Source organism: Mya arenaria, chromosome 17 (genome assembly GCF_026914265.1).
Source record: "Mya arenaria isolate MELC-2E11 chromosome 17, ASM2691426v1".
Lineage (NCBI taxonomy): Eukaryota > Metazoa > Mollusca > Bivalvia > Myida > Myidae > Mya > Mya arenaria.
In genome coordinates this window covers 48,342,756-48,367,194 of record NC_069138.1, presented here as the reverse complement: position 1 = coordinate 48,367,194, position 24,439 = coordinate 48,342,756, and the positions used below count along the sequence as shown (strand labels likewise).

At 37.1% G+C, this 24,439-nt stretch overlaps 1 protein-coding gene across 1 annotated transcript; it reads right to left on the bottom strand.

The window, feature by feature from the left end:
• Positions 1 to 238: 238 nt before the first annotated feature.
• On the bottom strand, positions 239 to 23,830 carry LOC128224182 (NPC intracellular cholesterol transporter 1 homolog 1b-like). Its single transcript, XM_052933933.1, has 22 exons — positions 23,538 to 23,830; positions 20,164 to 20,252; positions 19,411 to 19,552; positions 18,240 to 18,486; positions 15,033 to 15,106; positions 14,140 to 14,256; positions 13,721 to 13,844; positions 13,133 to 13,230; positions 12,582 to 12,702; positions 12,274 to 12,397; positions 11,964 to 12,136; positions 11,391 to 11,642; positions 10,756 to 10,933; positions 9,610 to 9,765; positions 8,722 to 8,843; positions 7,414 to 7,575; positions 7,068 to 7,193; positions 6,337 to 6,481; positions 5,631 to 5,746; positions 5,159 to 5,302; positions 3,575 to 3,625; positions 239 to 2,132 (listed from the first exon to the last, which is right to left on the bottom strand). The coding sequence occupies exons 2-22, from the start codon at positions 20,183 to 20,185 to the stop codon at positions 1,953 to 1,955; spliced, it is 2,874 nt and encodes a 957-aa protein (XP_052789893.1). The 5' UTR covers positions 20,186 to 20,252; positions 23,538 to 23,830; the 3' UTR covers positions 239 to 1,952.
• Between the last annotated feature and the right edge of the window lie 609 nt (positions 23,831 to 24,439).

The following is a 24,439-nucleotide window of genomic DNA, read 5'->3' as shown; positions in this document are numbered from 1 at the left end:
TACAATCAGGGTTAACCCACGTACAATCAGGGTTAACCCATGAACAATCAGGGTTAACCCATGTACAATCAGGGTTAACCCAAGTACAATAAGGGTTAACCCATGTACAATCAGGGTTAAAGTAACTTCCGTTGTGTAGCTGTGATTATTTGAAGCAGTAGCCCGGCTGTGCACGCTGTATTCGCATTTACATTAACATCAACATAAACAAACTATGTACGTAAAGGCGAAACAAACACACGTTTCTAATTCTTTTATTTCAAAATACAATATTTGAATAATATTTTCTTAAAAACAAACAAGCATATAATACCACTATTCTTATTAATACATTAAATTTAAATAAACCGAGATTTCGTGTTCATTGAGAATATAACAGAATGAGATTCGTAGAAGAACGTATGAACACAAATAACAACAATAAAGTACATTTTGATTACAGCATGTTTGTGATGTATAAACATGAATGAAACTATACAACGGTTTTCGTAACCATTGGCTTTCATTCAAATTGCAAATGTCAACCAGATTTCGTTACGTAGAATGATTTGCACAAATAATTTGACCATTTATTTAAGGATTGCATGAAATGATTGGTTTGTAACCATTGCAAAACCGCGCCTCAACGCCCATACTGTATGAATGCTCGAACACTGCATATCAATCTTTATCCTGTCACTTGCAGATAATGTTTGGTGACTGATCCATGTTTGTTCACTTTGAAAAGCTTTTCTATGTTTTAAATTGATATTTACATATTAAAATGCAATGACTTTGACTATAAGCGTATTGATAAAGTTGAATATTTTTGAGAACTATTTTGTTGGGCGATTTAAACATGGTTACCTAGTATGCTGACGTCACCAGGGAAAAACAGTTGTCCCCCTTATTTTTAAATACGTAATAATTTTAAGGTTATTTATAGTGTTTGAATAACGAAGTAACAGGATAAATAGAATACTGGGTTAGTGCCGTGGATGGAGAAAGTTTATCTGGCTCGGCTGCGGAATTTATCCTCCATCTTGCCAGATAAACTTCCTCCATCCACAGCACCAACCTAGTATTCTCTATATACAGTTTTTCTCTGTTGGTTTGAACCGTTTTAAATCTAAGAAATAAGGTATTTCAGTTAAAACTTAACGGTGAAATAAGTATGGGCATTAAGGAACGTCGTTTATAATTGGTAAACGATGTCGCACTTGTCCAATCGGAGGGCGGAAATAAAACAACAATACCATTATAACGCTGAACGTCATTTTTCTCTATGAAAAGTCGAGAGCAATGGATACCTAACACAATGAAACACTTATGTAATATCATTACAAGTTAATATGGCGGCTTTTTTTCACACTTTTAACAATATTTTTTTATAGATTCGTATGTCTTTCAGGCACTATAGTCTTTATAGCTTTACCCTTGTGCAAAACATGTATAAGTGCTTATATAAAAACTAACATACATTGAATTATGTGGCGAAGATTAAGTACATTAAGATTTATTTATAAAACATCCGGAGATCTTGTCATTGGCGGCCTGATATTCGTGATTCTCCATTTGTGTGCATGCTATGCGAGACAGATTTTGAATGTGTATTTTCATGGTCATTGGGCCCCTACTGTCCATAAAAACACAAGTAACTGAATACAAATTAAATAATAAATGCAATAGATCTCGGAAGCTAGACTATCCTGCTCCTGCTTACAGAAAAGCCAATTAACAAATGCCGTTAATTGTGTATACAATAGGGATGCGTTCAACAAGTCCTATGATAAAGGCAGAATAATTGGCCCTTTAGTCAAAATGAACAGATTCGTTCATTTAAGTGTTGATGATTCAATATGAATGAAGTTAATACACTATGAACATAAACAGTGAGAGCTGTGAATCTAACGACGAATATGCTGTTTCAAAATTATACGCATCTGCAACAACAAGAATATGCATTAAACCCGTCATAAATCGGTATTCTGAACTTCTTTTGCAACGGAGGTGACGTCATTGTTAACTGCCGGTGCTTCTTCACTTCCGCCATCCATTGCGCCGTAACGAATGTTTGAACTGTCAAGACCGAATGAAGATTTAGTGGTAACTTGGCTGTCTTTTGACTCCACGTCTTCTGTTGGGGGTATTATCTGAAATTACATGTTTAAGGTATTGACAGGGGTAACTGTAAAAGGTTCGAGGGCTACTTTTAATAACGATGTATGTTTTAATACATAAAGATGAAAGGTTACAAACAAACAAACGGTTGATTTTACCAGTTATCAAGATCAGTCTAAGATATATACAGTCGAACCCCGTTAGCGACGGGCGAACATACCTCAAGCCTCGGCAAATTAGAGCCCAGTGGGAATGCTTACCCTCAATTTAAAGAAATCGGTCCTTTACATACAGTTCGAGCCAACTAGGAATTCGAGCCAAGCGAGTTCGAGCCAACTAGGAATTCGAGCCAAGCGAGTTCGAGCCAACAAGGAATTCGAGCCAAGCGAGTTCGAGCCAACTAGAAATTGGAGCCAAGCGAGTTCGAGCCAACAAGGAATTCGAGCCAAGCGAGTTCGAGCCAACTAGAAATTCGAGCCAAGCGAGTTCGAGCCAACTAGGAATTCGAGCCAAGCGAGTTCGAGCCAACGGGTTTCGACTGTATTCTTATTTGAACCGGTTAAACACGGCATCTGAAATAACTTCTCTTGGAAGTGCTTCAAGTTTAAACACGGCTTCTGAAATAACTTCTCTTGGAAGTGCTTCAAGTTTAAACACGGCATCTGAAATAACTTCTCTTGGAAGTGCTTCAAGTTTAAACACGGCTTCTGAAATGACATGTTAACTGTTGCTCTTGTTAGCAAAATTGCTGTAGTAAGCTTATGCAACTCGTGTTAACATTATAACAAACAGAGCCCCCACCACGATGCGTGCCAGAAAAACAGCAAAGCAGGACAATGAAGCTCGTTGAAGCTGTGTAAATGTGAAAAAGCAGGGCGCATTTGAAGAAAACAACAGCAATAGGCACTATGGAACTTTTATAACGCAATTTACGGCCATCTGAATAACTGAACAACTGTCAAATATACACATAGTGCTCAGTCAAGGGAAAATAAGAACGTTTTACAAACTTGATGTATTTAAATATAATTCTCTCCCTTGCACTGAAACATCAGCTATGGTGCAACATGCCTTTCAATATATACAGTACACAATTATCTAATACATCTTTCGCCAGTACTATTCATATGGCCATATATTTTGCATTTAGATGCTATAAATTCCTGTCTTGCCTGTGCTATTAAAGGCGCATAATTGAAGTTGATGCAAATAAAAAAAATCAATTTTTATGCATCTTCTTGTTTAAAGTTTTGTTTAATTAACAGCTACGTGGCCACAAATTCCACAGTTTAAAAAGCGCCAAAATATCGCTTATATGTTTTTATCTGTACCTGCCTTTTTATCATGGAAGTTAAATAAGTTAAACATGATTAAGCATTTAAATTAAATTTAAAATAGCATCAACCTAAATTGTGCGCCTCTTATATGTTTATTAGTACATCTATAGAACAGATGTGTGCCCGTGGCATATTACCGTCGGCTCGTCTATCCAAACTGAATCGTTATCGGACTTCTTCGGCATGTCCTACAAAAGTTCAGTTTAAAAAAAAAACAACTTCAAAATATATCAGTATTTCTCAAAGCTTGTCTGGTTCTATAATTGCTATAGTATAGGGTCAATTCTCAACACTTGCTATTTATATACATTTATATACAATGTATATTTAAGGAATGAATTGCGGGGTTGATGTCATTATCGGGGTATGAACGCAATTGGGTTGGTCAATGTGTGTGTAGTCCGAAGGACTCCACGCGTACTTTGACCAACCCAATTGCGTTCATATCCCCGATAATGACATCAACCCCGCAATTCATTCCTTATATTTACACCAATAGTTCATTATTTCATTCAAGAATTGTTAAAAAAAATACTTCATTTCATTTAAGAAAACCTTTCAATAATCCGTTCTTACCCATTCTGTAAATAGAACGACCCGACTATAACCGGAAACATTTTTTTCAAATGACGTCACAATAACGCGGGAAAAGATCAACCACTTGAAATCACTTTAAAACGTAAAATTAAAACAATTCTGGTACCAATATATTTAAAATAAAATAAACATACACTTTTAAAAATGTTGATCTATATTTTACGGGACCTGCAGACACAATACAACCAATAACAAGATCAATAGCTTTCATGTATATTGTTATGCTATGAATTACGATCCGAACATATCCGAAGATGTTGCGTTCATCGATTGATGAACGCAATTGCCGAAAGGCAGTTCATTTAAGGAACGGAAGTTGAGATGTAAATATATATTGATATATATGGGTAACAAGACTAGGGACAAATGACAGATACATCTTAAATTAAATTTGTACCTTTTCCTTAAATTCAATAATTTCCTTAACTCTTTTATTACATGTGTTAGGTTAAGTGTATATTCTGCAATAAAGATATAGAAACAAAAGTTTATGAAAATGAAAACTGCCATTTTAAAGATTTTTTTTTCAAGAAGTATAACCATTCAAAATTTTACACCTAAGTTAAAATATGTTAAAATTGAATTAAGATGTTTCTGTAATACCTGCCCTGGTTAGTCACATGCATAATTTACTGTGTCTTCGTTAACATTTACACCAAGTTTCATGCCAGTTATGGCCGACCATTAGACAATGCAAGATACCCTCGCGGACGTCGAAAACAATGACACGTGAAAACGTATCCGATTCACAAAAGTTAAAAAAAGGATTTCTTGTGATCCCAAAGCATTTTAGTATCATTTGGAATGTTTTGGTGTGCAGAGAAATATATAAATAAATATAATTATACTAAAACTTACTAAACAAACATGCTTTGTGGCCTTAGAAAGTTGCAAAATAGGTAAAGTTTACGTCCGATTTCAGTTGAAATCAAGAGCTAATATACACATTGTTATGATGTATTATAACAATTTTGGTAATTTATTTTACATATCAAATAAGAGCACGGAAAAAACATTTCAACTGAAACCAGAAACTATATGGGGCCAACAGGCATCAACATTTAACAGTATTATCAATGGCTTGATAGAATGACCTTCCGTTGAAAAACAAACGGACAGCATACCTGTTCTAAAGTTGGCGGGAAGGCGGAAGTCAACGTCCCTACTGGTCCGGCGTTATAGTAGGGCTCGGGTCCAAGCAAAGAGAGCACCACCGGGAGGAAACACAGCCCGTGCCATAAACCATACACTACCACCAGAATGAACACCTGGTATGGAGAAGAGAATGTCAGGATATTAAAATGAATTAAGGATAAAAGTCTGCTCGCCCATTCATTTACTCATATTGATATACAGATGTCCAACACGCAACACAAATAACAACCAATAATTTGCCACAATAGTTTGCTTTCACAGCAATTTAACAATTAGCTGCCTTCTTATCACTTGCTACCTATCCTGTACTCACTCTGTTCATGAACTAGTTAAGTCTCGGGCATCAACTTGAAAGCATGATTATATCAAATATATATCTTAATTGAATGCTTGTTCAACCATTAGTAATTATATTTCAAATTGTCTTTAGTAACAACTTACCGCGAAGAACTGGTTGAGCGACCTGCCAAAGATTAGAACGAAAAACACAAGAAAAGTAGTGACTGCTCCGTGCAAGATGGCCGGACCGATTTGCTCTATTGTATGGGTTGCACGTTCTGGGGAAAGAAACATATGCATCATGATATTTTTCACAAGGTATGCAATAATCACATTCGATAGCAATCATAGGTCAAGTAATTACGATAGCTGATATACGAGCAAAGTGTTGACAGTTCCATGCATAAAAGGTCGCACTAATGTAAGGTGTCACCCCAACCCCTCAGCCCCTTTTTTCGCCGGATACCGTCACGTTTGAGCGGTATTGCGGATGCTTAAACTCCGGATTCCACTATTATAGCAATCTGGATTCGGGTTTCATAATAAAAAACACAAGCAAACATACGTCACAGTATTACATTTTTTTTCATTGACGATAAATCGTTAATACATGTATGGCAACATTTTCGAAAAAAATGCATGCAAACATATTTTATCAATGGGAAGTGCCCGAGCCTCTTAAAACATTAAAATAATATTGTTTTGGTCATGGGAAGAGCACATATCAAGTTCTCTGACTCTTCGACATCCAGAGTCAAATTTACGAATCGTTGAATACCCCAAATATATCACAATATGATAGAATATAAGGAAGCGGAGCAGACAACACAAAAGTATTAGAAAGTGTAGCAAACAATACTTAAACTACCTTTTCGCGTTCCTGTGAGCGTCATGAATGTGTAGCCGATGTGTGCAGAGAAATCCACCGCCAGTCCTATAGATATGATCAATAGTACCACCATGTTGACATCCAGATAGAAGCCCCACAGTTCCAGGGTTCCCATGATATCAAGCTGAAACAGATATGAAATATTACATCATATATTAGTGTCAGGTATACTCAGTGTGGACATCTCACGTGGTTTGTGACGTCACATTTGGTTATTGCAGGAAGCAAAATACATCTCGATTCAGATAGGATTTTCGCTGTAAGTTCGTTATTTTCATATCGTTTTAACAAAACATAGCGAAAGTTAAGGGAAAAAATGTACAATATATTCGGTTACTGAGCAATATGCTGTTTTTAGTGGTACAATGGCCAACCTTTTCGAATTTCGCGAATTGGATGTTTCGCATGTCTGAATCATATTTTTCTACTAAAAGTAACAATGGGCTTGGCGTTAGACCCCAAAACAATTTACGTTTTTATGTTAACCATGATATATGGCTTACCAAGTTTGAAGACTCGTATGAACAACAAATTATCAGTCCACAAGCAAAAATTGCAAATACTAAAATAACAGAAAAGAAAATGTGACGCCGATGACGAGGACGCCGGGTAAAGTAGCCTCCTAGTGTCTGCCATGCATTACCATTGACACAAGAACGAAACTTCCCTAATATATTATTTTTTTCAGTTCGTACTCAGTTAGTACGTACCGTAGTGAGACAGACGCATACGAGTACGAATAGGCTGGTTACAATGTCAACAATCAGCAACAGTGTGACCAGAAAGATGGCCACGCCCGCAAGGAGAAAGTTCCTCATAATCTCCGTGTCCACGTACTAGAAAGAAAGAAAGCAATTGTCGATTACGTAAAACTTTTATAAAAAACCCTCATTCTTTGGCCCAGCTGTAAAAGTAATAATGACATCTAGTTTTCTTTGGTCAAAAGTGAGTAAGATTTATTTCAACATTCATATTTTGACATTATCACAAAAGAGAATCCTGCTGCTCATAAAGTTCATCGAATGCCAGCCTATTACTGGAATAAAATCAACATACCCGGATAACCTCGGTGAATATATGAAACACGGAGTAGCAGAAACATTTCCCGCCTCCAAGCTCCTTGGTCGTGTCGTCTGCTATTCTGCGGACTACTTCCATGATGTGTTCATTCTCCCACACGTCTGTCGAAACAATTTGCTGCATCGGGAAATACGACCACTGGAAAGTCGTCCGTTTAAAATTTAGAACACGTGAATAATGTATGTTTTCAGAAATATTTTCTAAATTACGTACTTTGTTTATTAAAGCTGCACTCTCACAAATATACCATTTTTACACCTTTTTTGTCTTGAAAAGGAGGATTTTTACGTAAATATCTGCAAACCAATGCTTAAAGATTGCTGCCAAAAGATCCGATCGCAGATTTTCATATTTCCGTTCGAAAATTAATGTTTTATGGCTTAAACCGTTACAAACGGTTTAAAAGAAATGGGTAAAACATCAATTTTTAAACTAAATATACAAAATTGCGATCTATTTTTTGTCAGCAGTCTTATATAACTGGTTTCCATGGATATTCGCAAAAATTGGCTCGTTCCAAGGCAACAAATATAAAAGTTGTCAAAACGTTCAGTCTGTGAGAGTGCAGCCTTAAAGAACAGCTTTAAAGAAGGGGCCACGATCTCTTAAACAAGCATGGTAAGTTCAAGTATCTTGTTTACGGAGTCATGACTATGTGGTCGGGCTATATGTTTAACTGTTTTATCTTAATGGCAGTTTCAAATTATTTTAAGTTTAAAATAATTAACGCAATCAATTTGGCAATGAATATATAACGTTCAAAAACGCTGAAATAAATTAAAGTTACTACATGTAAATACATATGTACATCAATGTGTATATACCACGTGATAAATTACGTCACAAATACTAAGTCGGCAGGCAAAATTTTGCTTTGAATGATGACTTAAAACAAAGGTAACTCTTTACCATTTCAAATGAAACAAGAGGTTGTCTATGTCGCTTAAAGAACTCCGCCTTCGTTTGATTACCGGTTTTTCCACAAACACTTCCACAAACCTGTTTCCAAAATAGTTCTTTGACAGTGCTACATCAGGCGGCGGTTTTGTGAAAAGGTTTGTGTAAGTGTTTTTAAGAAACTAAACTCACAATCAAACTCTGGTAAAAGACCGGAGGCAGGGCTATGTACACGATGTAAACTGTGTCATGTTTCATTTAATATGATTTATATATAGTAGAGTTAGCTTTGTTTAAATCTTATTGCCTTCCGACGTAGCATTTATGACGTAATTTATCACTTGGTATACACACACTGTACATTATCTAAAAGAGAAGGTAACCTACGCTAATCCTTGGCACTGTGTCGTCAGTAAACTCGATGTATTTGGAAAAAGGTATGCCAAGCGGGCTTTCAAAGAACTTTTTCACCGTGATATAGAACTCGTCTTCGTCTTCTGGTATACCGTCTGCAAATGACTACATGTTGTTATATTTCACTACACAGACGACGTTAGAACGGAGTAAATATTATCATAAAAGCTTAATTAGTACATTTTATATTCGTTTAGTGGTGGATCATATATTGGTAGGTGCTGTTGAGTGTTTCATCAAATCTTCGGCCTTTGGAGTAACCATGAGCCCGGGGGTCGTATTTATAAAGACTATTATTATAATATGATGGCATATGTGTGCTAATTTCAGATTAAACCTGCATAGCTTTGAAGGTATATGTGTGCTAATTTCAGATTAAACCTGTATAGCTCTGACGGCATATGTGCGCTTATTTCAGATACAACGGCATATGTGTGCTAATTTCAGTTAAACCTGTATAGCTCTGACGGCATGTGTGCTAATTTCAGATAAAACTTGTATAGCTCTGATGGCATAATTATGTGTGCTTATTTCAAATAAAACCTGCATAGCTCTGATGGTATATGTGTGCTTATTTCAGATAAAACCTGTATTATAGCTCTGATGACTTATGTGTGCTAATTTCAGATTAAACCTGTATGGCTCAGATGATAGATGTGTGCTAATTTCATATAGAATCTGTATAGCTGTGATTGTAAATATGTGCTGATTTCAGACCTGCATAGCACTGATGATATATGTGTGCTTGCTTATCAGTATAGCATTGATGCGATATGAGTGCTGCCTTTAAGATGAGCCTGTAAAGCTCCGATGCTAAATATATGTTAGTTCTGTGATCAATAATAATGTGGAATCCTTTACCTTCATTTTTGGGCTTAAAGGGGTGAAAGAGCCCCACATACATCTTGTACACCGGAATCCAGTTACCCACGAGCCCGTACATGACATAAGAGCTGTTCACGTAGGTATTGCACATCCTGTCTAGGATAGGCAGCTTCTGGTGGTAGTCCATAGGACCTGGGCAGAAAACGTGCAGACGTGTATTATAGTGATATCAATCAACCATATGGTTGTAAGCCCGAAGGTCATCTCAAAACCAGGGGCATGATTTTAACAAAAAACAACAACATATACATCCGATGACGTTTTCGATGGAAAACGGCCGAGGTGTTACGAATGTGTTTATAAGGAATATGTCTAAACACCGAAAAACACGTAAAGCAAACCCCGGCAAAAGCAGTCATACAAAACCAACACGGAAAATACTAAGATGCAGGGCAAAAGGCGCGGAAACAAGGGAAAAGCTCTCAAATTAAAAGAAAACATGGCAATTCTCACGGAAAACACCGAAAAGTAAAGGAAAACACCGAAAAGCAAGACAACATGCGCAAACACTTCATGTTTTCCTTGCTTGCCGGTGTTTGGTCATGCCGGTTCCTTGGCATCGACATAACCTTCAATTACGGGCTAACTTTGTTCTGCGATTGTAAACTAGGGAAAGAAAAATGGCTGCGTAACTTGGACTATGTTGTGTTGAATCTTTTATCAAGTACCACGTCAAATATTTTGAAAGTATAGATTCAAAATGGAATATGTCATACAAAGAAACAAATGTATTGCCTCCTGATGGCGTTTAGAGTAACTGTTTTGCTATACAGTAATTAATACCCAAAGCCATCTAATGATTTTAAATTGGTAGAAGAATTAACGTGTACAAATCCAGGACGATCATTTTCGAGATGGCCGGTTTATCTTGCGATCATCGGCAAGACAATGTTTGTCATCGGCGACAATGACTTACAACAAGTATTGATTTACAGAAAGAGCTGTAAATGTATTTTTATTATTATTATATTTTAATGTTGTACTTCAGAACCTCCGGACAAAGGACCTCCCACCGGAAAAGTACAACTGTTGTGACTCGAGGGAAGCTCAGATAAAGGGGTTTTATTGCAGGCTACGCTGGATCTCATTGTATATCTTGAGGCTGCTTAGTTAAATGCTTACCACAGAACGTCTGGATGCCTGGTCCCTCCGCAGAAAAGAACAGGCGTTGTGACTCGAGGAAAGCCCGGGTATAGGAGTCCGCCGGAAGACTCTTCTCCAGCTCGTACCCTTTCTTTAGACTGCTGACACTGAACCCCATCAACGCAGCAACACCAAGGGTCGCCAATAAAACGCACGCCTAAAGAAGAAGTAATATATTTATATGCAAGAACAGCCCGAGTGGGTAATATCAATTTTCTAAATTACAACTGTAGTTAAGACTAGAGAAATGAAGCCATATCCAATAGTCACAGCTGTGGGACCACTCTAGATGTCATTCATCGCATGTTTCACTGCGTTTTGGGTACAAAATTACCCCTTTGGCGAATATCCCATTAACCGATGGGAGTAAAACTCCCATTTTGTTCAAGTCACACTTGGGGATGTGACTGGGTCAAGCCATAATGCAGCCATTTTAGGGCGTGGACAGACCTTTATAAACTCAACAACAACGAGTGAGTTCTAAGTCGATCAAGGGGCATAACTATCAACCTGATCAAAACTGGCTGCACTTGATCCTTTTGTCATAGTCCATATGTTTACGTATAAAATAGTGTTTACACTACCAAGATATAATACATGCAAACACAACGTACCATTCCAACTTTTGATAATAGCAAAGGCGCAAAAAACTTTTTGATCCCGGCTTTGACAATGTTTTTCTGGCTACAAGCAATCGGCTCGTAGTCCGGAGAGTATTGTATACAGGGAACCAGCGCGTCCCGCCGCGCCTCAATACGGCGTTGATTAAGTGTGAGGCATGCCGGGAAGAGTGTTGACTGCATCAGGAACAGGAACAATATCCCGAACGAGCAGTAGATACAGAAGGATTTGAGCACGGGCATTTGCTGGAATATAAATAGAAACATTCTTTAGCTAACGCTGATCAATGCTGGTTCAATTTGAATATAACCATGTCTCCATGGTTTGTAGCATTAAAGTAAAGGTCAACGGTCTTTGAATTAGCTATAACTGAATAATAAATATATGGCATACGATCATCTCTTTCCTCGCATTTGATGAACAATGAAAAACCCGGCTTTCTAAGAATTGTAAAGGAATCAAACGTTACTGTTTACGAGATGACTCGCCTCGCTAGTGCTACTTTTTAATTGAAGGAAAAACAACACCTTCACAAAGATTACATGTCGCAAAAGAGTGCCTCATACCGTAGAAATCCCGCAAGCGAACGCTACGAGGTCTGAGAATGACGTGACAGTGACGGAGACACCCGCGTGCTGCATAGTTATGGCGACCCGCTCCTCGATAGGCCGCCTCATATGCGCCTTGTTGATGCGCGTCCACGTGGTGATGATCACAAACGCATCGTCCACTCCAACCGCTGGATAGATTATGAAACATATGTATTGGTAAAAGCGGCATGGACAACATTGGTGAGTTAAAACCTTGAATCCCAAAAGGTACACAGTGTTTAAAGCGTCATGTAAATATCTAATTGAGTTTAAATGCACATCTTACCAAGCAGCAGGAAGATGAGAGCCTGGTGTGGCGCCCCGAACAGGAAGCCGCATGCCAACCCGATCCCGAAGCACGCCCCAGCCGAGAGGATCACACCCACAATTGCTGCTAGAGTCAGGAAAACCTGTGAATGGTGATTTGCTTTTAAATAGCTTCGTACGGCTTCATTTACCGCTAGCTTTATTCAGTTGATTATGCACACAACATGGATAACACATGCAATTAATTCTTAATTTCCAGTGGAATATTGTGACCTTAATGAGATTAAACTGTATTTTTTGTGTGTGTTAAACGAAGTAAAAACTTACACCGTGTTCAGTGAGGTTCGGTTTGCCAAGCGCCATGATGATGTAAACCAGCACTACCGGGAACCCGTACACAATCAGAATGATGTCGCCGTACACGCCCCCAAAAAACTCCTCCGCGTACCTGTAAATACGGGATAAAGCATCCGTAGATGATCAGACTATATGTACTAACCGTTCCGACTCTCAGCACCATTTAGTGTTTACACCCATGCCTCCGTGATCGCCGGACAGATTCTAGTGTAATCATTTAGAGTCACAACAAACAAAACCGACAACTTTTTTTTAAGTCATTAATTTGTTAAATTCAATAAGCTTTTTATCAACTTGCGAACAAACGCATGCTAGTTTAGAGACGTTCGCGCCGAACACTAAGATGCCGTGTTTATTGTTTATTTAAAACAAAACAACAACACAATAACTTTTACTTAATCGCCGTACTGTACCTGCAAGAATATATCACTTAAGTATTAGACTAATTCCGTTCGGTGCAATGTTTGTCCTTATAGAAAGCATATATGAATAATACTGCGGTTAAAAAACGGTCAACTTACGAGTCCATCGTAAACACACTGATAAGACTGAAGGCCGGGTGGCCACCCAGTGCGAGGTCAATGGCCGCATATTCCAGCTCTTTGGCGATCGGCCGTAACTGTAACATTTAGTTTTTGTAGTGTTGAAGATGAACACAAAGATTAGATTGAAATAGTTCATTTTGTTTTGATTTGAATTCAGTTTTAAATTGATCTGCAGAAATAAATGCCCCTTTAAGCATCTCCCTGGATTCATACAAGCACTGGTGGCCATTAATAAGAGGTCCATAAGAGGAGTCGGTCAATCTGGCGAGGATCCGGTACTGGTGTCGTGGTATATGCCTATAGCTATAAATGAAATATGAACTGCCTGCTTAGAGATATAAATTTCAGCTATTGCAAGATTTTTTAGCCGCTGCAATTAACTCAGTGTGCAGAAACAGTTTTTCCTAATAGACGACCTCAAAACACTGGAACACTTCCATTAGGGCGGACGAAATGATACCCATTAGCCAACTAAGGCACTTTGTTGAGAAACCGTTTGATACTTTATATACAAAATTCGTTGATGTTTTTTAAAGGTGCCAAATTGTATTTAGTAGAGCTCACCTCAGTGCTTGATTGAATGAACCAATCAGCGTGCATGACTCCCGCCTTCATGATGTGTCCCGAAGAGTTCCGCTCGATCAAACCCAACATCCGGGTCGCGTTGAAGTCCATGAAATATGTTGGGCTGGATTGGAAACAAGGGGCGTATTGAATCGAAGAGGTCTCCAAATAATGTGTAACTATCATTATATAAGTGCTGCAAGCTACAAATCATATGTTTCATTCATTGATTGAATAAGAGAGTTCTTCAAATGAATTGAAACGAGCTGTCATTCAATTGATGAGGGCAACAAATCATTTTAAGAGGTCCCTATTTGCGCGTTTGATTGCACGTAGATTTGGAATCCATATTGGTATATTTCTTAAATAATCCAGATGTATACCAAAGTCACATCGTACTTCTCTGTATAAATACATACTTTTTCTCGACGGTGTTGATATCATATATGATCTTCTCGTCCGTGAGTTTCTCTAACCGCTCCAGATCGTTAAACCAGAGGGCCAGCAAACTGTCAACGAAACATCGGCCCAGGATTCTGAAATAAAAAAGTGGTCTAGATATTTAATATATTGCTTTACTCAATGGTTTGTATTTGTAATTACTATATATATATATATATACAATGTTTATTCAATGCGGCGAGTTCAACACCATTTGTTAACGCTTAACGTATTCGAGAACAGAGCTATCATTGTGCTGAAGTGTTCGTTACACCAGCTTGTTAGAAAAAAAATGAAGTTTCGAAGGGACCACATACAACGTGTTTATCTTTTTTTAATGCCGAATATAGTCAATGAACTCACCAAAGCAGATAAAGCCCCTTTAAGACATTTTGTATATTGCAATTGTAACGTGCGAGCCTAACAAGGCCAACAGGTACCTTCAGAGAAAAGCATGCTCGACTCTGAAGGAGTCCGCTGGTCTTTATTTACAGTAAATTCTCAATCCACACAGAGCCCGGGCTTTGCTAATTTACATATTACCAACCAAGTAAACATACGTACTATATGAACGTACTTCCGTCTTTCCGGAATGTTATACTATGAACGCACATCCGCCGCCTACAGCGGACCGTTACACAATAATAAGGCAAATTAAACAGATTCTTCGTATTCGCAAAGAACGCCATTTCGTTGGCCGTACAAAGAGTGACCGCGTCTAGCGACATAACCCGTGTTATAAGGTACATGCTGACTTGAAAACATGTACATTTTCAGACAAACCTTGACTTTTCAAGAAGTGAGAGGAACGGCAGAGAGAAGAGGAACAAAGTTCAATGCAAACTATATCAACAAACCATTTTCATCTCACCTTACACACATGGTCTCAAACGTATAGTTTCCATGAACCTGCAGCCCTTCTATCTTGGTGTGGAAGTCGTATAACTGAAATAAGGAATACAGGGAAATAATGAACACGTGGAAATAAGAATATCCTGTGAATAAGGAACACAGGGAAATAAGGACCACATAGGAACACATGGAAAAAAGGAACACGGGGAAATAAGGAACGCACAAAAATAAAGAACATATGCACTGGGAAATAATGAACACACAAAATAAGGAATACGTGGACATACGGAACACAGGGAAATAAGGAACATAGGGAAAAAAACACTCGGAAATAGGGAACACATGGAATCAGGAACTCGTGGAAATAAGGAGCACATAGGAAAAAGGAACACATTAAAATAAGGAACTCATGGAAATAAGGAACATATTGAAATAAGGAACACATGGTCATCAGGAACACATGAAAAAAGGAACACATGGAAATAAGAACACATGAAAATAAGGAACACATGGAAATAAAGAACACAGTGAAATAAGGAGCACAGAGGGATAAGAAGCACATGGAAATAAGGAACACAGGGGATTAAGGAACAAATGAAAATAAGGGATACAGGAGAAAAAGGAACACAGGGAAATGAGGAGCACATCGAAATAAGGGACACATGGACATAAGGAACACATGTAAATAAGAAACATCGGGGGAAAGAAACACAAGGAAATAAGGAACACATTGAAATAAGGAGCACATCGAAATAAGGAACACAGGGAAACAAAGAAAACAGGAAAATAATGAATAGATTGAATAACAGAACAAGAGTTGTCACAGAGACAGCGCGCTCGACTATTCCGCCGTTTTTCAGTGTAAGGATTGAAAAGTTTTGGTGAAACATGCATGGATCACTGTAAGATAAGATTACAATGCAATACATGATGTGCTGAGATATTAACATAAATGTGGTTTCATGGAAAATTTTAACCAAAATTTTTTAAGTCTAATAATAAAGGGCCATTATTTACAAAATACAGTTATCTTACTTGGTTATTCAGTTACGTTGGGTGGTTGAATACCGTTGTATAAAGTGTCAATGCAATACATCAAGTAGTTTCTGAGATATTATCCTATGTGTGCTAACATGCAATACCTTAACCAGAATTTCTAAGTCTCATAATAAAGGGGCATATATTATATAATATGAAAGATAGAGTTATCTTACTTGATTAAAGAAGAAGGTTAAATGTTTGGGGGCCTGTGTGTAAAGTTTCAATGCCATACATGATGTATTCGCTGAGGTATTGACTTAAAAGTGGTTACATGCAAAACCTTAACCAAAATGTCTATGTCGCATAAAAAAGGGGCCATTATTTGAAATACATCAAGTTGTTGTTGAAATAGAGTCGAATAATAACGGGCAATTATTTAAATGCAAACTAGAGTTATCTAACTTGGCTAATTAAGTAGGTTGGATGGTTAAGTACCATTGTATTAAGTCTCAATGCAATACCTCAAGTAGTTACTGAGATATTAACCTATGTGTGCTTGCACGCAAAACCTTAACCAGAATTTCTAAGTCGAATGATAAAGGCCTATTATTTGCATTAAATGCAACTAAGAGTTATTAACTTGGTTACATAAGTAGGTTGGATGGTTGAGTACCATAGTATAAAGTCTCAGTGCAATACCTCAAGTAGTTGCTGAGATATTAACCTATGTGTGCTTGCACGCAAAACCTTAATCAGAATTTCAAAGTCAAATAATAAAGGGCAAATGTTTGCATTAAATGCAAACAAGAGTTATCTAATTTGGTTTATTAAGTAGGTTGGATGGTTGAGTACAATTGTATCAAGTCTCAATACAATACCTCAAGTAGTTGCTGAAATATTAACCTATGTGTGCTTGCATACAAAACCTTAACCAAGGTGTGACGCCAACGCCGACGCTGACGCTTGGGTGAGTAGTATAGTTCTCCATATTCTTCGAATAGTCGAGTTAAAAATGGAAATACTGCAAACATGAACATCTATTTAACTAACACGGAGAAAAGGGAACACGGGAAATTAAATCAGGAAATAAAGTCAACGGTAAAATAAGAATAACAGGGGTTTTCAGACCAAATGAAAAAAACAAACAGTTAGAACCCCAGGAAAATACGGGAATAAATATATATTCATGTGAACATAACTACGATATATAGAAAAAAGTTGACGATGCGTAGCAATTTGCATAATGACCGTAATTTAATCTTAATAAGATAATAAAATACGATCAATTCTTCAAAACCTTGAAAAGGTAGGTGCATTTGCAAGCAGAAGAAATGTTTAATTACAATTTATTCATTGGTATATTGCTTAAATACATGGTCAATTCATACAGTTTCATACAGAGTATGATGTGTATCTAAGCCGTATAAAGGGAACTGCACCCACACTGCTTTCTTTAAAAAACGAGTGTGTGTGCGTGCGTGCGTGCGAGCGTGCGTGCGTGGGGGGTATGAAAAATAAAAATGATCAATGCAAGAACGTGTATTATTTGAATGAAAATATATATCTTCAGGTTGTACTTCGTACATTGAAGCATTGAATTGCTGGATTGATGTCATTATAGGGGTATGAACTCAGTTGAGCTGGTTAAAGTGTGTGGAGGGACTCTACGCGATCTCTGACCAGCCCAATTGCGCCCATATCCCCGAAAACGACATCAATTCCGAAATTCATTACTTATATTTACACCAATTGTTCATTATTACATTCGAGATTTTTTTGTTATACAACTACATCATTTCATTAAAGAAAACATTACAAATATCCTTCCTCATGTCTATTCGGTAAATAGAACGAACTAACCGTAACCGAAAACAGTTGTCAAATGACGTCACAATAACGCGGGAAAAGGTCAACCACTTGAAATCATTCTTAAACGTAACATTAAAACACAAATAGCAACAAAACATTGATCATACATGAATTAGCACTTTCTAAAATGTTAAGTATTTTACGGGCCCTGCTGACACAGTACAAACAATAACACGATAAACACCTTCAACGATATTGTTCTGAGTTGATTCGCGATCAGAACATATCCGAATATGTTGCGTTCATCGGATGATAACCGCAATTGCCAAAAGTCAGTTCATTTAAGGAATGGACTTTGCGGTGTAAATATAACACAATGCCATGGTGCTTTCAATATAGTTCATAAAAGATAAAGAGACGTAAATATCCCACTTACCGCTAGAATGCTTTCCTTGCTAAGGACGTTCTCGTTCTTAAGGATGAGCCGGATGGGCCGCTGCTCAAATGGCACGTGCTCGCGAACCCACGCGCGGTCATCGAAGATCCGAGAGGATGGTGGAAGTAGGAGTTCCGCGAAGTCCTCGTTAAACTTGAACTTCATGATACCGATGGACAGCAGTAGAGGCGGGATGATGCTGAGTATGATTGTCTGGACAGGATGAGTTGCAATTGTCATCCCAACTCTGAGAATGGAAGAGCAAAATCGTAGTTATAGAAATTTATGTTTCTGTCTTCGTGACTTCACGATGCAATGGTTGCAATTTGTGCCATGACAACACATAACCGCATCAACAGAAAAAGCTGACAAGAATGTATTCATTCTATTCTGTTGAGAAAATGATGACAAGTACACAATATTGATTAAAAAATTATGTAGTGAATGAAACTGAAGATCGGACTAGGGATTCCCTTTATAAAGCAATGAGACCATTGGTAAAGATGATCGTCACCATCAAATGAGTCCCCTGTTTCAAACCTCTATACAAAATCAATCTGGAAAAGGAAAACAGTCATAAACAAGCGCGTCTAATATTCAGACGCGAAGCTGGTGAGTTACGTTATGGATTTGTCTTAGACTCCTTTGGAGTAGCGGACTGTAATATAAGTATTTAGACATAAATACGATAATTATAAAGCGCTCTCTTACGTCGCTCTTTTCCCATAATTCTCTGATAGGTGGCGCTGTTTTTAGCGCTTAAATCATTGTTAAGCGCGCCTCCAGCCAAGCGGTCATTGTTAAGATATTCAATTTGAACCCGCCCTCCCTCCCATTTTATGAATTTAATTAATAGGTTTAATGTCATTATTTTGTCTCTGAATGTACTGTGGATGCTGTGCTAATAAGTGTGAGTCTTGTTCATATGTATTGAATATTGTTGATGTTAGTATTGTTAGTAATGTATTATATCTATTTTTATTTTGAACGTCTAGGATAATTAACTTATACTAACATATAAGTTAAGGTATGCTATTGTGGTGGGGGGTGATGATTGCTGCGGGTTTAATTGTATTAAAAAACGCCTGCAAAAAATGTTACAGTAGAGCTTATTTTGACGGTTATCACTTCTTAGGCCAACCGAATGGAAAAGATAAACTAGAAAACATACCTGAAGAAAATCATTTCAAGCCCATGAATTATCATGTTTCTGAGACGTGACAGGCAGCTGGGCCGCGCGGGTGTCTTCTCCGGAGCCAGCGTTCCTGTCGCGTGACCATTTGCAGACCCATTACTCTGGGATTTATTGATGTCTGAAATAGAAAGAAAAGGCAATATAGTAAGTATACAAGGTAGTTATTTACACATTGTGAATGTTATTTAAACTCCATCAGTTGTTGTGTTTCAGGGCAAATCTGACCGTTTTCATCCATGTCTGACCTTGACCAAACATGCACTCTGCCCATCAGCTCATTGTGATGATCATTTCTACCAAGTTATTTCAAAACCCTTCCATCGGTTGAGCATTTGTTGAGCGTACACACGAGATGGCTGACATTTGACCTCTTATTGGCCGTTCAGTGACATGCGCTCTGCGTGTGTGCTAGAGGGTAGTGCGTATTCATACATCGGTTGTAACAGTTACGGAAAATACAAGATAAATGGCATTTGAACTCATAGTGTCTACTTGACGACAAATGACGGAACATAGTTCATCAAATCGATTTGACTAATTTTCCAACAGTTACGGAGTTATGTAGAACACAATAAATGCTATTCGAAATTTGTCATCATCGTGTGACCTCGAACTTGAAGGTTTGATGCCGGAACATACACTCAAAAAGATATATAATAATTGCATGAACACGTGTAATCGTTTGCCATGATATGTGGTCCGTAAGTAGTACCAGAGAACTTGACTCACCGGTAAATCCAGTATTGTCCATGTTGTATCTCGCAGGCCAGCTGAACGAGGAATTAAAATTCTAGATGAGGATGGTAGATGATGGCACTCTGAAAAAACAACAACACTATTTAGTTTTTTTGTTTATATTATTCATTTTAAGTTGTGCATACAAGCTGTATGGGATGATATGATGCACTCTTGAATCCGTTACTGGGAAAGAAATCGGCTTTAAGATCCTCAATAGGGCTCGGCTTGTAGCCTTGACTTCCTGTGTTAGAGGCGGGCGTCAATACCTCAACGTTCATTCTCCAACCAGTTTACAACCATGCAATGATCTATTATAATGCAGAGCGTAGACCATGTAGCCCCCTGCAATGACTGTGGAAGATCTGGAATCTTCATAAAAGAACTAATAATTGAAAGTGTTCCCATTATTTGTTTCAGACAGGTACTTTTAATATAGATATCACCGTGTTGGAATACCAGCTGACGTGCAATGGCTGTGGAAGTTCTGCTCTCTCAATGGTAGGTGGGTGTTAGGTAATGTGGATAGTAGTAGAGTCAATGCCTTAATATCCCGCCAAACCCTCCACAAAATCCGCTAAGGGATTCGTATTTATCACAACGTTTGCAGTATTCCGGAGAGAGGATAAAAACTTGCTATTTTATTTAGATGTTTTGTTTTAACCGAATTAATGAATATTGCCATATCAACACGGATTCGTTCATGATTTATGAATGCGTTCGGCGATGGTTTCAATTTGATGACCATTTTATAAGAAAAAATCATATTATGCACATACAGGAAATGTACTTTTGCACAAAAATGCTGACTTCATAAGGTAATCAATAGAAAATAGAATTAAATAGCAATAACGAGGTGATAAACTTGTCAAAAAACATGCTATATCTGATTTATACGAGTGTCATCACGATATTCATTCCCATTAACGCCGCTGACAATACCAGGGAGCTAGACTGATGGAAATGTCCCAGATAACTCAGCACTTTGAATGGGAACAATACAGGGCTACACTTGATGGAAGCACAAAAGGAACAGATAAATTTTAATGCATTATTATATTAAACTCCGCCAAATGATCAAAGCAAAAAAGGCATATGATTTGTGTTGAGATAAAAACATATATCCTTTTCCAAATCTTTTTTTTTTATAATTAATAGCTACGTGACCACAAATTTCCAGTTAAACTCCCTCAAATATCGCTAATATTTTTTTATCTGCACACACATGATATACATTTTTATCATAACTGTCAAATGAAGAAAACATGACAATGCATTAAAATTTCCATTTCTTCGCATCAACCTATATTGAACGCCTTTAAGCGTTTTATTTCGTATGCATGCGTAATGTGTGTAATTTAGTTGTATTTCCGTCACAATTAAAGTGACACTCTTATTCAAAATCAATACTTAATCATGTATAACAAACATAAATTTTGACTGATAAACCTTTAACTACTTACTTAATAATGCATTTATGGAAAATACTAATTACTGATTACAAAATTGTAAATTAGGAGCAGAAAGCGAAAAAAGTTTCTAATGATTGGTGAATGCTAAAAGATTTACTGTGGTCTTATATAGTCTCATAAGGTAGAAATACCGTGTTTTATGCTGATTTCTTTCAAATTAAACTCTGTATCCTTCATAAGAACCATTGTTTTCGACATTTATTCATCTTTTTTTGAATATTAAAACAATTTTATTAATTGTGATGAATCTTGTTTGGGAGTAAGAGTGCATCTTTAATATACTTAAAGGGACTAGACACCAGTCGCTCCTAAATCGGCAAATACAGTAATTCTTCGAATCAAGCCTAGAATTATCAACACGAACTAGAATGAGACCGTTAAAACATCGTTTTGACTGAGAAGAAAGATGTTGTCGCTGTCTCAGCTGCGTTTACCCTTTTAAAAATAGCGCATAATGTTTTCCTTGTTTATAGTGTGTATATTTAGAATGTGAAGTCACGTGATAAGTCCAGAATGATACATACACCGACGCTATTATTAAAGTTACTCTGATTTACGTGATAGCCAAACTCAGTTAATTTTGATTTGGAAAAAAATGCGAAAAACTGCGAAAAATACATGTGTCGTAAGCCATGTGAAACATCAGTAAGTAAGATTCATTGCTTTGTACACACCAATATCAAAATTGACGCTGTATGGCTTAAAGCGTTACTAGCGCTTTGAGAATAATGAGTGTATCGGCATAAACATCATTTTCAAACGTAAATATGACAAAATGCGATCAGGATTTTTTGTCAGCGGTTTTAAATCACTAGTTTCCAGACATGCACGAAACCATTGGCTCATTCCAAGACAAAAAAAAAGTTATCCAAACGATCAATCTGTGAGAGTGCAGCTTTTACATGTAGTTAATAGTAGATGCTTTGCTCACGGAGCATTTTAGATAAACGTGTTAAAAGGGACAACGTAAAATGAACGTATGTCGGCAATTTGACAGTTCTAAGCGGAAGTAAAGCTGTACACGTTCCGATGACATTAAATGACCACAAACACAACATGACATGTCTATGAATATAATATCGCATATTAAGACATTTTGATATATCTATGAACAAAACATTCCCGAAAGTACACGGCCCAAGCAGTACGTACATATTGAGCATAAACATGTTATGTATCGTAAAGTTACCGATACGAATAATACGAATAAATGCTATTTGAACATCGAAAGTGGATACTTCATTAAAAATGATTTTGTTTTCGACGTTGGTCCTTAATTAGCGGTTTTATTTGTATGGCATGTTCAGGAGAAGATGTTAGTATATGTTGAAATATGTGAAAATGTTTGTGTATGTACAGTTGATTGGCCATGACGCTTACAACAAATTAAACATTTGTATACTCTACATGTTGTTTTTCGTCTTAGTACAAGATCGAATTAGTAAGATAAAGTGAGTAAGGATTGATTCTAGGGGACTTACAATTATTACAGTGTCAAGGTTTGGTGAACATACATTTAAAAACGATCAGTATACAAGAAAAAATGGCATGGTCATGGTTGTATTGCTATCACGGTTAAATGTTCTGTTAAACTGTGGTTCAACGTTTTTGACATAGATGAATACTAATCTTCTTAAAACATAAACCAGAGGTAATGCCAAAAGATGCATGCACTTACATCATAGAAAAATCTGTAAATCGTTGCGTTCCAATAGTAAGGACATTTGATACTTAATTCTGCACTGATTTTTGTTAAGATTTGATCTCCTCGAGTGATTGTATAATCTTAAGTACATGTACCCAATCTATATTAATTGTATATTTATACAAAACTTAATTTAATTTCTGACATTATTTTGTTTGATAATAAATCAAAAATGCCCCAGGGCAACTTACTTGTTGAAGTTTTAATCCATTTTACTGAACATTTCCGTGTTTATATGGTCATGCTTGTTAAACCACAGATATGGCTAAACTGTATAACAATACCGTCCAAATACCAATTCAATACTATTATTCAAGTAAGGTCACTTAAACTTTTTTCACAATGAAGAACTAAACGCGTTTAAAACTTCCGAAATGAACTGTATTCCCTTCAATAACTGTGTCGATACAATCGATAATTGATAACACCTCCTGTCATGCATTTGAAGCTGAGTTTTTCCCTCAGGTGACGTCCCGGCGGTTAATGTCCTCCGCCATTTTGTACAGGTCACATGACATATTCAAACGACGCGTTGAAACGTTTAAGTGCAATTTCTTTCTTTGACCTTATTTTACATTGTGTTTATTAACTTTTTCAAGTAAGACGCTTTCAACTTCTGATGGTTCATTTACTATTTCCTCAAAACGCACTAGCAAGGAAATATAATAACCCTTTATATATATTATAAATTATAATATTTGCATGGGCGGCTCCGGTTTGTATCGTTATAGGGGCGCGACATTGGATGCAACTGTGGATATGACGCCCCCCTCCCCCTCCCCGACCCCATAACCTAAATAGCTATGGTTCACATATGGGTATGCGGGGTTTGAGTCCTACACCAAAAAAATGTTAGTTATTTTTAATATAAAATGGAGCTTTTTGGTGTATGTTTTGTTCCTGCACAATACATGTTTGTCCCCTCCATTCGGCTAGTTCGTTTATTCATCCATTCAGATTTTATCGTCACAGTAACATTTGTAACAGCAGATATGCAAACAACATAACAAGCAATTTAGTGTATTGTCTCTATGGCAAAGACAAATCCAATTGGCTTAATGCTTCATTGGTACCAGAGTTACAATTATTGTTA

What these genes read in the sequence shown, in the direction of transcription:
- LOC128224182 (XM_052933933.1), bottom strand. Translation starts at nt 20,185, where the DNA reads ATGGACAATACTGGATTTACCG. An exon ending in TCGCTTGCGGGATTTCTACG is followed by an intron (nt 11,643 to 11,963) that starts GTATGAGGCACT and finishes TTTATATTCCAG; the next exon opens with CAAATGCCCGTGCTCAAATC. An exon ending in CTTTAAGCCCAAAAATGAAG is followed by an intron (nt 8,844 to 9,609) that starts GTAAAGGATTCC and finishes AGTCATTTGCAG; the next exon opens with ACGGTATACCAGAAGACGAA.